Source organism: Octopus sinensis, linkage group LG9 (genome assembly GCF_006345805.1).
Source record: "Octopus sinensis linkage group LG9, ASM634580v1, whole genome shotgun sequence".
NCBI classification, from domain to species: Eukaryota; Metazoa; Mollusca; class Cephalopoda; order Octopoda; family Octopodidae; genus Octopus; species Octopus sinensis.
In genome coordinates this window covers 100,845,790-100,863,466 of record NC_043005.1, presented here as the reverse complement: position 1 = coordinate 100,863,466, position 17,677 = coordinate 100,845,790, and the positions used below count along the sequence as shown (strand labels likewise).

Below are 17,677 nucleotides of genomic sequence, written 5' to 3'. Positions count from 1 at the left end.
TATATTGGGAGAATTGATGAAAATACAAAAGACGAAGACAGGTGGTGTAGAAAACAAACAGATGTATTAGTATAACGCTCAGGGAATTGAAAAAGTCTTTTATGTTTCGAGCTTACGCTCTTCTACAGAAAGGAACGCAGAAAGAAGCAAGGAGAGAAAAAAATGTGTGTAGTGGCAACCAATCTATCATGGTGACTGTTTTCAAACAGTTCAAAGGTTTCAGATGTTTTGGTGTATTGCAAGGATTTTTCATCAAAAGTAGAGTCCAGAGTAATTCATGGGTAGGAGAGGTGCAGCCGGAGTGTAAAAAGTCCAAAAGAGAATCCGTAAAGGGTAGAAAGGTAGAAAGTCCAGTGGAGAAGTTCGTGGGGGATGAGAGGAATCCGGATCAACTAGTGCAACCACGTGAGCGTGTGATATGTGGGGAGAATTCTGTGTATATGCACGCATACTCACACACACACACATGTATATGTGTGTGTGTGTGTATAAGTCTGTATATATATATGTGAATATGTATGTAATTATGTGCTTGGCGTTTGGCTTAGTGATTAGGATGTTGGACTCATGATTGTAAGATTGTGATTTGGATTCCTGGTCAAGGTGACACGTGTTCTTGAGCAAAACACTTCATTTCACATTGCTCAAGTCCACTCAGCCGGCAAAAATGAATAATCCTGCAATGGACCAGCATCCTGTCCAGGTGGAGAATACACATGTGATGGAAACCAGGTAACTAGCCTTAAGAATCTGTATGACTCGAAAAGGGCCTTTATCCCTTTTCTTTTATCTCTGTAATTATGTACCAGTGCTTTTACATCAATGCCTGTATATACATATGGGTGCGAGTGTCTTTTATATTTCAATTACATGTATATATATATATATATATATATATATATATATATACAAATTAATTGTTATCGCCATATTAATATGGCATTCTTATAGAGACTTAGTAATTTTAATATTTCTATTATTGAAAACAAGTGGATGTATTCCACTGAAACTAGGTAAATAGAAACCTTCGAACAGAGACGTCAGTGGCGACACCTGCGGGTCTGACTGCGCTACATTGACAAAGGGCAATACCCCGAAACGCGTCTGTAGCTGTTGGACTGGCAGTGTGAAGCGGCTGACCTCCCTTGTTCGAAGGTTATAATGGATACAGATCGTGTATCAATAGCTATCTTGATGGTGGTGGCCTCATGGAGCTGACCAGCGGCAGCGATTATTCTTATATCTATAAGAATGCCATATTAATATGGCAATAACAATTAATTTCCAGTAAACGCTGCCGTAATCTCTTTTATAGAGACTTAGTAATTTTAATATTTCTATATATATACATATATATATATATATATTATATATATATATATATATGGAAGGTGGCGAGCTGGCAGAAACGTTAGCATGCCAGGCGAAATGCTTACTGGTATAACGTCTGTCTGAATGTTCTGAGTTCAATTTCTGCCGAGGTTGTCTTTGCCTTTCATCTTTTCAGGGTCGATAAGTTAAGTATATACGAGGGGTGTTCAATAAGTAATGCCTCTGACCCACTTGCAGTTGTTTGATCTAGATGAAAATTTACATGTGCAATTATTCATATCTCTATAGATTAGGTGGCAAATTACAGCTCTGAACTAATTGTGGTTTCTGATTTACAGGCGTTTGAACTGAGTCAAGTGTGAAATGGAGCCTGTTGAGTGTCGAGCAGTGATCCGGTTTTTGTATTTGAAAGGACGCACACCATGGGAGACTTTTGATGAAATGAAAGTAACTTATGGTAATGATGCCCCATCATATGACCTTGTAAAACACTGGCATCGTGAATTCAATGATGGTTGGAACTCTGTGGAAACAGCTCCCAGATCTGGTCGCACCCCTTCTGCCATTGATGAGGCATCTGTCCGTCAAGTTGAGGCTGCCATTTTGGAAGATCGACGCATAACTATTCGCCAAATAGCCCATGAGGTCAAGTTTAGTACAGGGTCTGTGGAAACTATCATTCATGACCATTTGCATATGCAAAAGGTGTCTGCTAGATGGATTCCCAGGTTGCTCACACCTTTCCAGAAGCAAGAACGCGTCGAGTGCTCGAGGGTGAATTTGGAGATGTACCAAGAAGATGAGTCAAAATTTTTCAAAAGACTGATTACACAGGATGAAACCTGGGTCCATCACTATGATCCAGAGACCAAAGCCCAGTCAATGCAGTGGAAGCACCGTGACTCACCTCCTCCAAAGAAGGCAAGGGTGCAGCCCTCCGCTGGCAAGGTCATGCTCACAGTCTTCTGGGACCAGGACGGAGTAGTGATGACAAATTTCCTGGCAAAGGGTACCACAATTACAGGAGCCTATTATGTTTCACTTTTGAGGAAATTAAGAGAAGCTATCAAAATCAAGAGGCGGGGCAAGATTAGCAAAAGCATCCTCCTCCTGCAGGACAACGTTCCGGTCTACAACTCGCGTGTCGCCAGATCAGAAGCACAGGTGTGCGGCTATGAACTCCTCCCCCATCCCCCTACTCTCCTGACCTTGCACCCTCTGATTTTCACCTCTTCCCAGCCATGAAGTTGTTTTTGAAAGGAAAGCGTTTCCCAGATGATGCAGCCTTGATTTCTGAAGTCACGTCGTGGTCGGAGGACCAAGCTGGGGTCTTCTACAAAAACGGTCTCCAGAGTTGCATCAAACGATGGGAGAAATGTGTAACTCTGAGTGGTTCCTATGTAGAAAAAGACTAATAACTGTGCCAAGTTTGGTTGCTCTACTGCTATGGGAAGTGGGTCAGGGGCATTACTTATTGAACGCCCCTCGTATGTATATTAACAGTAAATAATCCATTAAAATTTAACAATATTATTGTAAAGCAAAAACACGACTTATCATATTGATGAAAACCAGTTAAAAGAAATTTTAAACTTTAAACTTACAATGTAGCATTGTAAAAAAATCTCGTTAAACATGATATAAACAATAAATATACAATAAATAAATAAATAAATAGATATATGTATTTAACTAAATGTGATGAAATATACCATTTACGGGGTAAAATTCTAAATTCTCAATAATTTAAAACGACATGTAAAAATGTGAAATTAATTAAATGTCCATAAATTAATATACATTCTTCAATTACTTTTATTAATCCCTTAGTTTAAAACTTATTCTAGTTATGTTCATACACTACATAACCTACAACTAATTTATACTCATTATAATACTACATAATACAACTACATAAACTAATAAATTAATAACATAAATCAAGTTATATATATTCACAAATTATCTAAACTTATTATATTAGTAATTCGACCTATGTCTACATTTAATTTTCCTCTCATCTCGGACATTAATCAATTGTTTTTTACATTGTAATATCTCCATAAATTCATTTGTACATAGTAAACAAAAATTATTACCTATTCGATAAGATTTAGCTTTACAAAGTATCTCCCATTTTAAATTATACTTAATTCCTTTAGATTTTAATTCCTATATATATTTCCTAAGGCCGGAAGAATTAATCAATGTTTTATTCTTAAATGAGTGTACGTGTAAATTTAATTTTATTAGACATCGGCCCCACGTAAATCGATTTTATATTTTAACTATTCCTATTAATATTATCATCTATCAGAGTCACTACACATTTATATACTACATCAGCCAAGTTACATTTATTTTTAATTTTACATTTCGTCTTATCTCTACATGTGCAATTAATAAAATTCTGGTCATTAGTATTATTGGAATTATTATATAATTTTTAAATATAAAACTTATTCAGCTTAAAACTATTAAAAGATGAAATAATGTTACCAACATTATTAGTAGTAGAACAACCAACTATTACTAGAAAAAATATTATTATATCTTTTATTATCTACAATAAATAATTCAATTAGTTTTAATATCTCTTTAATAATGTTTGTTTTAGCTTGAGCTCCATAAGGAATAATTAACCAAATTTTATTGTTATTGTTAACATTATTTTTATTTATTATATTATTATATTTCTTATTATCATTAACCACGTTAAATTTATTCTTTCACTTTTTTATTATATTTATGTTTTGTATTATCATAATACCTATTATTAAAACCATAATTAACTGAGCAAAACTTATCATAATTCTTAATTTTAGGTTTATAACTATAAATAACATATGAATCATTTATATTATTATTTTTTACATTATTATTAAATCTACAATTATTAAAGAATTTAATACTTTTATTATATCCTGCCTCCCTCAAGGTTTCATCATAATAAGGTGCATGTTTTTGGAAAATCTCAAAATTAGATTAAAGTGCCAAAATTCTTTTTCCTATATTACCTATCTATCTATCTATACAGGAACGTACAAATGTACATACATACAATGCATTCAAGAAAGGTGACATCCATAAGCACTAACACACATGTATATATATATATATATATATATATATATGTACATATGATGGATTTCTTTCAGTTTCCGTCTACCAAATCCATTCACAAGGCTTTGGTCGGCCCAAGGCTATAGAAGGCATTTGCCCAAGGTGCCAGGCTGTGGGGCTGAACCCAGAGCCATGTGGTTGGGAAGCAACCTTCTTACCACACAGCCACTCCTGCACCTGTATATATATGTATTAATAATAATATTAATATGACAACTAAAGAATGAATGAGACCTCGATATTATGTAAAATAGAGGAATTTATTTACAAATATAATATGTGATAATTAGTTGGTTGTCATAATAAAACTCAGAGTTTCGAATACTGGGGCTGAAGTCTGCTCCAGCATCTTATCAGTTATCAAGACAAACACTATGAAAAAAAACCCATTGAATAAAGGGAAATTACTCCAATAGGCATGAGGAAAATAATACTTCATTCATAGAATCCACATATGCAAACATATATATACATACATGTGTGTATGTATGCGTATGTGTGCATGTATATACGTGTGTATATGTGTGTATATGCGGATTCTATGAATGAAGTATTACTTTCCTCATGCCTATTGGAGTAATTTCCCTTTATTCAATGGTTTTTTTTTCATAGTGTTTGTCTTGATAACTGATGAGATGCTGGAGCAGACTTCAGCCCCTGCATCTGAAACTCTGAGTTTTATTATGGCAATCAACTAATTGTCACATATTATATTTACATCTATCTATCTGTCTATCTATCTATATATATATCCTTCGTCTTTTGTTTATTTTCATAAACCTGCCTTCGTCTTTTGTTTATTTTCGTAAACCTTCCCGTTATACATATATATATATATATATATATATATAATATATATATATATATATACACTCACATATATATATAATGAATGACATAAACAAAACATTGTGTATCAGTAAAATTAGGTTATTGTTTTAGTTCATTTGAACCAACACATGGATAAGGAAACATGTAATTAAATGCTGACTATCATGGTGTATCTAACTGCATAATGTAGAGTCTATATAATAATCCTTTCTATATTATTATATAGACACATTGCTTGAAATTTGGTAGGAGAGGTTAAGCTGATTACATCGACCCCAGTACTCAACTGGTATTTAATTTATTGACCCCCAAATGAATGAAAGGCAAAGTCGACCTCGACTGAATTTGAACTCAGATCGTGTAGACACATGAAATGCCATGAAGCATTTTGCCCAACATGGTAAAGATTCTGCCATCTTGCTGCCGTATCATTCTGTATAATAATAAATTTCAAAGCATGTTTGTACGTGTGTCCCTTGTTTTTAGACTAAATTACACACTTTTGAAATAAAATAATTCATATTGTGTACTTTTAGACAGAAATGCTTGAAAAAATGCTTGAAAAAATTTGAAGGGAATCTGATGCCTAAAAGCTTCAAAACAGAAGAATTTTTGTTCGTTAATATACCAACATATTACACAAAAAAAAAGTTGTCATTTCTGGTGGCAAAGAAAAGGAAAATGGCTTGTGGAGCCTTCCATACAGGAACCCACAAATGTTCATGCATACAAAGCATTCAAGAAAGGTGACATCCATAAGCACTAACACACATGCTCACACACACATGCGTACTCACACATACACACACACAAACGCACACACACTCAAAGGGGAATGCCTGGGCACATAAATGCACATTTAGACATACAAACATAACACATGCAGCATTCTGCAAAAGAAATTCACCAAATGTTTACAAATTTAGATAATAGTAAATGTCATTCATATTGATTAGATCTCATTCTTTCTCATGAATTTTGGACCCACTTCTTATTCTTCACTCTAACTTACTCTCTCTCTCTTCCTCTATCTCATGTTTAACCCTTTTGTTACTGTATTTATTTTGAGATTCTCTGTTTTTGTCTTAATTATTTTAAATATAACAAATAATTTAGTAAAATAACTTAATTATCATTAATCTAGTGTTAGGAACATTAATTATGACTAAGCTTTGGTGAAAGATTTTAATTCAAAACTTATGAAAATAAGACATTTGTACTACAGAGCCAGAGCTGGTTTCAGCCAGGTTAGTAACGAAAGGATTAAGAGATCCCTCATAGAGACAGATCTATAAAGGTGTACTCTCCATTGTTATATAACATCCAGTTTCCATGCTGGCACAGGTTAGAAGGTTTAACTGGGTCTGGCAAGCTGGAGGACTGCAGCTTGGATGGATCAATGTCTACTTTGGAATTGTTTTTATGGCTGCATTCTCCTCCTAACACCAACCACTTTACAGAGTATATACAGAGTGTATTGGGTGCATTTTTTGTAGCCTCAGCATATTGATGATCGACTCATAGCCTATAAAGTGGTCCCTATAAATGGAGAACAATATGATATCATCATCATTTAACGTCCATTTACCATGCTAGCATGAGTTGGACTGTTCGACTGGGGCCTGGGAAGCCAGGAGACTGCACTAGGCACCAGTCTTATCTGGCAGTGTTTCTACAGCTGGATGCCCTTCCTAACGCCAACCACTCCGTGAGTGTAGTGGGTGCTTTTTACATGCCACCGGCACGAATATATATATATACACACACACACACACACACAAACACAAATATGTATGTGTGTATGTATGCATGTATCTTTATATGTATGATAGATACATACATATATATACAAATACAAACACAAGCACACAGTTTCATAAATCATCATCATCATCATCATATGTCCTCCTTCCATGCTTGCACAGATTGGATGGTTTGACAGGAACTGGCCAGGAGGGAGTCTGTGCCATGCTTCTGAGTGTGTTTTGGCATGGTTTTTATGGCTGGATGCCTGTCCTAGCACTAACCACTCCACAGAGTGGGCTGAGTGCTTTTTACATGGTACTCACACAGGTGAGGTCAGTTTTGGTATGGTTTTTACAGCTGGATGCTCTTTCAGATGCCAACCACTTTACAGTGTGGACTGGGTGCTTTTTAATCAAAGGGTCTTTGAGATAATTTAGTGAAAATCAAAGTCTTAGTAAGAAATCTGTAAAATCACATTTCCTTTCAGATAGATGGCCCTCCTCGATATGTAGAAAAGGTGTAGATAGAAACTCCATAAGGTGTACCCAGTGCAAGCTATGGACACATAAGAGGTGCAGCAATTTCAGAGGAAGGTTACAGAGAAAATAGTCTTTGTGTGAGGCAGATGCAGAGGTACAGTAAATACTAGAAATATACAGAAAATAGACTCCATCAAATGTGAAGAGGGGTACCTAGAAGTAGTTAATAGCATTCGATGTCTAGGTGACCAAATCAGCAGTGGAAAGGGAAACTCCAAGAGCATAGCTACTAGAATAAGAACAGGCAGAGCAAAGTCCAGAGAGCTTGACAGTGTGTAAGCATCTTGAAAGAAAAATTGGGCATAAGAGACATCAGATGTGGTGTGCAAGAGTTATGTCTACACCGGTGTGGTCATGTAATGTGTATGGATGAGAACAGCTGCATAAAGAAGTGCCAATCTCTACATGTGGAGGGACCCTGTGGAAGAGAACAACCATTGAAGACATGGGGCAAGTGATGAATCATGACCTTCGAATGTGGGGTCTCATGGAGTTAATGACATGTGACCGTGACATTTGGTGATTTGCTGTACTTGAGAAGACTCGTCAAGCCAAGTGAAATTGTAGTTGTGGCCAGGGCAGGTGACACATTACAGCATCCATGCTCGTGACACATAAATGGCACCTACTACACTCTCAGAGTGGTTGGCATTAGGAAAGGCATCCAACCATATAAACTAAGCCAAATTCAGACTGGAACCTCGTGCAGCTCTCCAGCTTACCAGTTCCAGTCAAACTGTCTAACCTATGTCAGCATGGAATGCAGGTGTTAAATGATGATGATGACGAGATATATATATAGTCTATGTGTAAGTGTGTGTAGTCTACTTCTGTTTATAGAGTATGTGTGTGTTGTGTGTATGTATGTATCTATGTATACACACACATATATGTATATAGAATAATATATATTGGCTTCCATCTTCTCAGACAAAGCAGAGGCCCATTGCTTTGCTAGTACACAATAACTGTGGCCAATACATGAAGAGTTATAGTCATATACATAGACACACTCATGCACACACCTATATACATATATATATATGTATGTATGTGTATATATATAAATGTACACATATATGTATATATATATATATATACATACATATATACATATGTATATATATATACATACATATATACATATGTATATATATATATATATATATATATATATATATACACATATATATACATACATGATGCATACATCCATATGTGTGTATGAAAAGCACAGAGGGTAGCAGGCAATATGTTTAATGGTAACCAAATGATGCAATCCATAAGTCAATTCCATTACGGTGATGACGAATGTAGCAAACTATTCACATCACCATGGAAGATACTTATTGTGGTAGGTTGGAATTGTTGCAAAAAATCTTGTTTTGTTAATATTTTCCTTATTTCTAAAATTGTGTTTATCACTTCTTTATTATTGGTTCTGTTGTTGTTGTTGTTGTTGTTGGCATCGACACTGTGAGCACATCTTTTATGTAATGATGTATGCACACATGCTTAGATTTAGACATACATGCATTACACACAAAAATACATCTCGACATTGACTTCGTACACACACACATACACCACCACCACCACCACCACCACCACCACCACCACCACACATACTGATTCATTCCATTCATTTCTGCTGTGGTTCTCAGAACACATTAAAATACATAATTGCAGAATATATTTGGACAAAAAGTTCATGGAGACAACCAGAAAATTTGAAAGCATATCTGTGCGTGCATGCGTGTGTGTGTGTGCATGTGTGTGTGCGTGTGTGTGTGTGTGTTAGTGCCACTCTATGATTTATTCAAGAATGCCATTGCTTATTTTATTGGTTCACTAGGAATAGATACTTTAAAAAGCATTTGAGATATTACTTATTGGAGAATGAATGGCTGGTTTGTTTTTTTTTTTGGTACATATTTAGTTTTGCACAGCAGTGTGGGTATCCTGGGGTAGGTGTGATTAACTTGTTATATAAACTGTCCATCTTGATATGAATGCAGACAAGAGTTAACAAAAAAAAAAACTTTTTAACTTTCAGAATGGCTAAAAAAAAAGAAATAGTCTTAAAACATGGCTAAAATATTCCAGGTGAATTTGTAGCATTAATTGAGAGCTAAATGTCCAAATATGTATAGCAAAATGTAACAGCGAGAGAGAGAGAGAGAGAGAGAGAGAGAGAGAGAGAGAGAGAGGAAGCAAGTGAGGTAGATAGATAGACAGACAGATTGCGACTCTCACTATATGGGGTTGTTAGAAGTAAATCTATGGCAAGCTTAATACTGACACAAAAACTAGCCTGGAGATGCTATTGTCACGGAGAATGGTTTTTAGCTTTTTATTTTATTCTGCCTTTTATTTAGTGACGATACTTTTCCATAGAAAGTCTTTAAACTAACTTTTGATTATGTTTTAGCAGCATGTCATAATAAACCCCTTCGTTAGTGATCACACAATTGAGTTCTTTTTTCACACTGTCAATATGTGATAAAAGTGTGGACAGTGATGCATTGATAGTTTAGCAGACAGTTCATAGATTTGTGTTGTGTCTATGGCCTAGATACTTAATTATCAGATGCTTCAGTCCACAAAAATGTCAGTGGGTCCCACAGGGCTAAGAAATTACCATTCTAAACAGCAATAACTTGGTAAAATTGTGAAGTGTTTTATTAGATTGTTGTCTGAATAGTGAATGTGACTTAGTAGTGGATGTGTTCCACCACTCTAACTGACTCTAGCTATACGGGCCAATGACAGAACCTGTATCTGGTTGGTTAATTTGCTTGAAATATTAGCAAAGCCTCCGTCAAATTACATGCTTACCATCCTCAAAAAGAAGGTACTGGATAATGTTGTTTGATATAAATAAATAGTTGCTCATGTTAGAAATATCTTTGAACATAGCTTGCTCTGACCAAATTGAATTATTCAAATTAATAGTCACTCTTGTTTAAATTATTGTCGTTGGTAGTCAGTTAACTACTTCCCCTGTAAGGCACAGGTATGGCTGTGTGGTAAGAAGCTTGCGAGCTGGCAGAGACATTAGCATACCGGGTGAAATGCTTAGCGGTATTTTGCCTGCCGCTACTTTCTGAGTTCAAATTCCACCAAGGTCGACTTTGCCTTTCATCCTTTCAGAGTTAATTAAATAAGTACCAGTTATGCATTGGGGTCGATATAATCAACTTCATCTGTTTGTCTGTCCTTGTTTGTCCCTTCTGTGTGTAGCCTCTTGTGAGCAGTAAAGAAACAAGTTGCTTGCTTGACAACCAATGTTGGTGTAGTTGCATCCCTGAAACTTAGCAGTTCAGCAAATGACACCAATAAAATAAGTACCAGGTTTATGGAAAATGAATCCTAGGATTGATTTCATCAACTAAAAAAAAGACAAAACCTTTAAGGCAGTGTTCCAGCATGGCCACAGTCAAACAACTGAAACCAGTAAAGGAAAGGAATGGATTTACTTGATAGTCACAGAAGGTTTTCTTCATATGTTTATCCTGACATATTTCTGGGAGGCAATACACCAATACACCGATGTTTGGTAGGGATTTTGCTTTTACATTGTGAAGGCTGAACTTCCACACAGAACCTCCCTGACCAACTAATCTTATACAACCAAAGAAGAAATCTAATCTCTATATATATGATGCTGAAGTTGTCTGTGTGTGTGTGTGGTAGGTTTGGTAGCCTTCAACTAATACTATCTCCTCTGAGACCCTGCGGTACAAGTTGACCAAAATTGAGAGTATGATAGAAGAAGGCTTGCTCTTCCTTCCGTAGAAGAAAAAATTCAAATCGGACCATGTTAACACCAAAAATTATTTACATCAAAAAGGTGCTTTTTTTTCAATGAAAATCCCTATTTCTTACGATTTTGTGACTGCTGTGTCGCCATTTTTCAGTGTATTTCAACCAGAAAAATATTCACTGAAAGAGAATAACAAGCTACATAATGCAAAATTTTTACTTTTCAAAAATTCCAATTCTAAAGGGTTGAAAAGAAAATAAACCCAAGCAACGCTGGGCTATACTGCTAGTATTTAATACACCTGAAAATGTTTTGACAAAGGGAAAGATATTCACAAGCGATGGATCTAACTCTTCCTATGTAAAATCACATTAACCAACTTAAAATATCCGACAGAAAGAAAACACTTATCTCTGTCTTTCTAAAATGTTTAGTAATACAATGTAGCACTCCTTTACAATCTTATACTAATTGGCCTTCTCCGCTATCTAATTAGGCTTTTCAAACGATCTCTAATTATTGATTGTGATATCAGTTCTTCCACACCTTTTCATTAGAACAATATAGCAGACAGGATTTCTTATTGAATGTATTGCTTCTGCCATGCTGTATCTTTGACAAATTAGTCTGTGTTTGTGCTCTTTCATTTCCTTTTAATACATTCCACCATGTTGGTGTTTTCTTCAGCCCTCTTCACCTAATTGATATTGCTGAAACCCATGCAAGTGTGAATCAACAGTGGTAGTAGTTGTGTTCTTGGGAGTGGCGATGTTGTGTCGGAGAAGAAATGCAAGGAATATAACAGTCAGCTCTACTTTCAGTGACATGATGATGTTTGTAAATGTTAGAAAACTACTATTTAGTTCGATCAAGCACCACTTCATCATGCTTAAATGGTTATTTGTCAATTATTCTCTTGAAATTCTTAATATTTCACAATTATAGTTTGAAGTTTGGCAGCATTGAAAATAATGAAATAGCTATTTTGTTATGATCTTTGTTTTTTTGTGTGTGTTTTATTTTATTTATCTTACTATTTATTTACTATTATTTACATTCTTCTTTGAGTTTTTCCTTTTGTGTTCATTGGCAGAAATGGTTGATGTTAGTTCAACCAGTAAGAAAAACTCTCCTACTTTTATTTGCACAGAGTAATTCCGTGTGAGTGTGCAGACATGTGTATATATGTGTGTATATACTGGACGATTGTATGAAAGCAAAAATAACCTTAATGTTAATTCAGTTCACATTCAAGATGTTGTCAAATGTGATTCCGTAGAGCTGTCTAAACCATGTCAAAATATGAAGGAAATCATAAAATCAGTCGTATTGATAAAGAAACGATAATGGTTGATCAGAAAATCTCTAACTTTTGAGAAACTTTTGATTAGCAGTATAAGATCCATGTGTAACATTAACAGAATAAAACAGTAAAATTATATGCTTTGCCCAAGGAAATATTTCACTGTGATGACTGAAGACAAAAGAGTTCAAATCCAGTCACATTCCAGAGAATAGGTTTTTATTTTTCATTTTGAGATTCTTTTTGTTGCATTCCATATAAAGACTATAAGTTGTATATGTCCACAGACCATATTGATATTTGCTTACTTCTGCGTATGTTTGGATGATTCCTTAATCCTAAGGTTTGTTCAGCAGACATCAGGCACCAGCTTAAAATATTTATTCATCTCCTCCTTTCTCTCTCTCTCTCTCTATTTATATATATGTTTATATATGTCTCTGTGTATACATACATATTAAATATACATATATATCTTTTGCTTTATTAAGCTTATCAATTCTAGACTTTTTCACTTGATTTTTGTATGTTCAGCTCATAATGGTTTTTAACCTTCAAGTTATGCCCTTATAAACTGTATTCTCTCCCGAATTTCTGGTTGACATCTAAGTCATGTGTATGTAGTCAAGTGATCTAGAAATTCAGTGAGGAAGCTATAAATGATGAACATGTCTTATTTTATTGCTTAGTAAAATCTTTCTTATCGTGCTAGATGTTTGTTCTACTGTTAGAGAAGTGAGGCTGTTATGTCCTTGGATAAACTTATTGTAAGAATCACAAAAGAGAAAAAATCAGAAAGACTTTTGTTGTTAATAAAAGAAGGTAAAAATAGATGTAAATAAATAGTTTTGATTAAATCTTTTAAAAATATGTCAGGATTCGATCTCACTATCTCCCTTTTCTATCTGCACCTTTTCCCATGATGGAAAGAACTGGCACCAAGAAGTTATTGAATTAAAGAATTCATCATCATCATCATTGTTCGACCGTGGTTGAGACAATGGAATTTACTATATTACGCCAGACTTCACGGTCCATCATAGCATTACGGAGGTCCCATTGCTGGATGCCTGTATCCCTGGAGATTACATCAGTGTAGGAGAGTGTGCACCCTCTGGTATCGAGAGTAGATGGCTTCCAGAGGAGAAGAGTAGAAATTACCTCATTTTCAGCTCTACAACAATGTCCAGCAAACTGGACTCTTCTACTTTTCACAAGAGATGATACAGGTGGTAATTTCCCATATATTTGTACTTTGGTTGGATGATGCTTCCACGAGAGATTTTGAACTCTCATAAGGAGGCGAATGTAGGTTCCATCCAACCACCTCTCAAGCTACTTTGATAACGTCCAGGTTTCTGAGCCATATATTAGAATTGGTTCAACTGTGGCTTTGAAGATTTTAAGTTTGAAGTCTCTACTTAGATTTGATGACCAGATCTTATGCATATCATTACAGGCTGACCAGGCCATACCCTTTCTAGTTAGAAAATCTTTTCCAGATGATGAAGTCATACTTGTGTTGTAGCTTAATAAATTCACCAACAAAATGACAATTTTTTTCTCCATCTCTTTCTATATACTTGCTTTCTTTATGTTGAATATTCCTACTGACAAAGCACCAACCATTATCATTATCAACAAATGCATTGGAACTCTTCAAATTTTTAACACTTGAACCACACACTTAGATAAAGAAAACTCTGGGAATCTTATTCATTCTTATTTATGTCATTTTTGTTGGTAAGGTCAGATTTTTGAAATGAGACAGAACAAAATATTTTGTTTACAGAATTAATTAAAAGAAAGTATCAAAGAGAAACTAAAAAAAATTAATTTAATTACTTTCACAGTGTTTTCATTGGTTGTTGTATAAGTAATTATAGTAATATTTAGTCACAAAATATGCTTATAATTACTTTCAGTTTTAACATAATTCATTTCATCAAGATTTTTGACTCAAATTAATTGACTCTCTTAACACATTCTTTAATTTTCTTCCTTTTCAGGACTTATTGATTTCCTTGTAAGCAATCATAATATTGCAAAGTGTTTAAGGCAGCATATAATTTTCAAAATTGTACCAATGCTGAACCCCGATGGTGTCTATGTTGGTAATTACAGGTACAGTTAGAATACCTTTCATTGTTTCCATTCTGTTGTTTGTGTGTATGTATAATGGAATGTGTGTAGGGGTGGGTGGAGGACAATAACACAAGGAAAAGTAGATGTTCTACAGAGTCTGATAAATCCTCATCTTCTGAGCTCTAGATTGCTGTTCTATGTGTGTGTGTGTGGTCTTTTGGCAGTTACATTCCATTGACATGTGAAATATTGACAATATAATAATGGGTTCTTGTGGTAATGAGTCAAATACCATTGCCAAAACTTATTTCTTAGATTGTGATTTACCTTATAAATGTTTCTTTATATTTTTGGCTGCTTTTACAGGTTTTAAAGAAATTTCTTGAGACAGTTTTCCTGATAAGTATTCTAAGCAACATTCAAAAGCTAGAAATGTTAGCCAACATATATATATATATATAATATATATATATATATATATATATATATATATATGTGTGTGTGTTAAAACAATAAATATATATATCATTCTGAATATTGCAGACAATAATGAAAAGCAATTTATTTCTTGGTAAAGGCAACTTACAAAAGTAAGGACCCAGAACATATATTAAAACACGATTTATTACTTGTGAACATCATCTGAATAAGCCTAGATATTTGGAACTATCAAAGCCAAATTTATAATCTTTGGACCATCATTTCACATGTTAACATTCCTCCAGTCTACTGTCATTCCTTACATATAGAAAGTCGTTTCCTTTAATGTACTAACATAGTTAAGAATACATACTGTTGCTGAACATTAAAATGTTGTTCCATCTTGTCATACAGAACAATTTAAATCATGTACCACACCGTTAGCATATAGAATCATCAATGGACATTTCTGCAGAAAGTTATTGGTGTATAAATGGATTTGTCTCTTGAACTAAACTGGACAACCTTTTATATAAACAATGTAAATGATAATTGCTAATGCATGTTGTTATTAAAAGAGACACATTTATTGCAAGTCACAAAACCACTGATGCTACACTCACTGGTTACATTCACTCAAAGCATAAAAGTTATTAACCAACCACTTGTCAGGTGTATATGCCTCAGGATATTCATATTCATGGTGTATATGAAATCAACCACCTACAGCAACTATTGTTGACTTGTTGCATATAATATCACCATTGTTAAAATACTTCCCTAAAGAACTTAATATGATCCAGCCAGATGCTATTGTTCGTACAAGTTGGCAGCATGGAGATTGTAATTACTAGTGATCTCTTCTTACATTCAGTTGCTTCACCAAAACTAATTTTTAATATCATGAGTAACATAATAATCAATGGTATACTTCATGGATGTTGGCATAATGGAGAAAAAAGAAACCAACAGAAACAATACCATTTGAATTAATAAATCTATGGTAACGTTACTGAAAATTTGCAGACTTATTCATTTCTATTTCGACATTCGTCATCATCATCATCATCATAGTTTAACGTCTGCTTTCCATGCTAGCATGGGTTGGACGATTTTGACTGAGGGCTGGCGAACCAGATGGCTGCACCAGGCTCCAATCTTGATTTGGCAGAGTTTCACCAGCTGGATGCCCTTCCTAACACCAACCACTCCAAGAGTATAGTAGGTGCTTTTTATGTGCCACCGGCACGGGGGCCAATCAGGCGGTACTGGCAATGACCTCACCCGAATCCTTTTACACATGCCACCAGCACAGGTGCCAGCAAGGTGACGTTGGTAATGATCACGCTCGAATGGTGCCCTTTTACATGCCACTGGCACAGAAGCCAGTTGACTGCTCTGGCAATGATCACACTCAGATGGTGCTCTTGGCACCCTACAAGCACAGGCACAAGTGCCAGTAAGGCGACGCTGGTAACAATCACACTCGAATGGTGCCTTTTATGTGCCACTGGCACGGCAGCCGGTTAGTCGCTCTGTGATTGATCACACTTGTATGGTGCTCTTTGCACCCTGCTAGCACAGACGCCCATCATCGAGTTTGATTTTGTTTTTGAAAACCAGGAATGTCTGATATAGACAGACTTAGTTCTTTGGTTAAGTGGTTCACTTCTCAACCACATGGTTTTGTAGTCTAAATATTTAATAGACATCAATAAGTAGTCTAAATACCTAATACCCATTAGTTAGTGCTCTAAATATATGATAAACAACATTTGGTTGTTTAAATATGGGATAAATGTAATTTAGTTGTCTGAATTACTTGGTAAACATCAGCTAGTGGTCTTAATATTTGGTAGCAATTTATTGGTAGGCTAAATACCTACTTGTACTTTATGACTTCTACTTTATGACTAGTACAAGTACTCTGTAGCCATTTGTTAGTAGTCTAAATACATGATAGTCATCATTTAGTGGTCTAGAAAATTGAGCCACTGATATGTCTCGAGTTACTAAAATTGTTGATTTCAAATTTTGGCACAATGCCAGCAATTTTTATTCGCATCTACCATTTTATCTCTGCAACTAACCAGTAATTGCATCTTACTCTCTCTCCCTTTGCTCAGTAATCCTTCACATTGATTTCTATTTCTGTATTTTGCTTCTGGTTACTGAGGGTAACTTTAATTCACCTGTATTTATTTCATCAAAACATTGCTCTCTTTCATTATCACACCTTCTCTCTTTTGTTGATCTTTCATGCCTGTCACTTCTCCAGCAGTTAATGACCATATAGCTTGTTTATCAAGCTTCCTGTAAGGAGAGTCTCACCTTTATAAGTGAGCTTTGAGATATAACAAGACAAGCATTGCTGTTTATCTGCAGAGACAGTCATTGTCTTCATCAGAGGGAAAAGAAGAGACTTTTCAGAAAGTTTCAAGGAGAAAATCATAGCCAATATTTTATACACTATATTTACTATTCACAGCTGGATCTATCTACCCACCTCTCTCTCTAGCTCTCAGTCTATCT

At 35.1% G+C, this 17,677-nt stretch overlaps 1 protein-coding gene across 1 annotated transcript in view; it reads left to right on the top strand.

The window, feature by feature from the left end:
• LOC115215496 (cytosolic carboxypeptidase 6-like) overlaps positions 1-17,677 on the top strand; it is a 538,012-nt gene that overhangs the window by 251,717 nt on the left and 268,618 nt on the right. Inside the window, exon 7 of the mRNA XM_036505684.1 lies at positions 14,650-14,764. Coding sequence (XP_036361577.1) covers positions 14,650-14,764 — 115 coding nt within the window. The remainder of the gene's footprint in view (positions 1-14,649; positions 14,765-17,677) is intronic.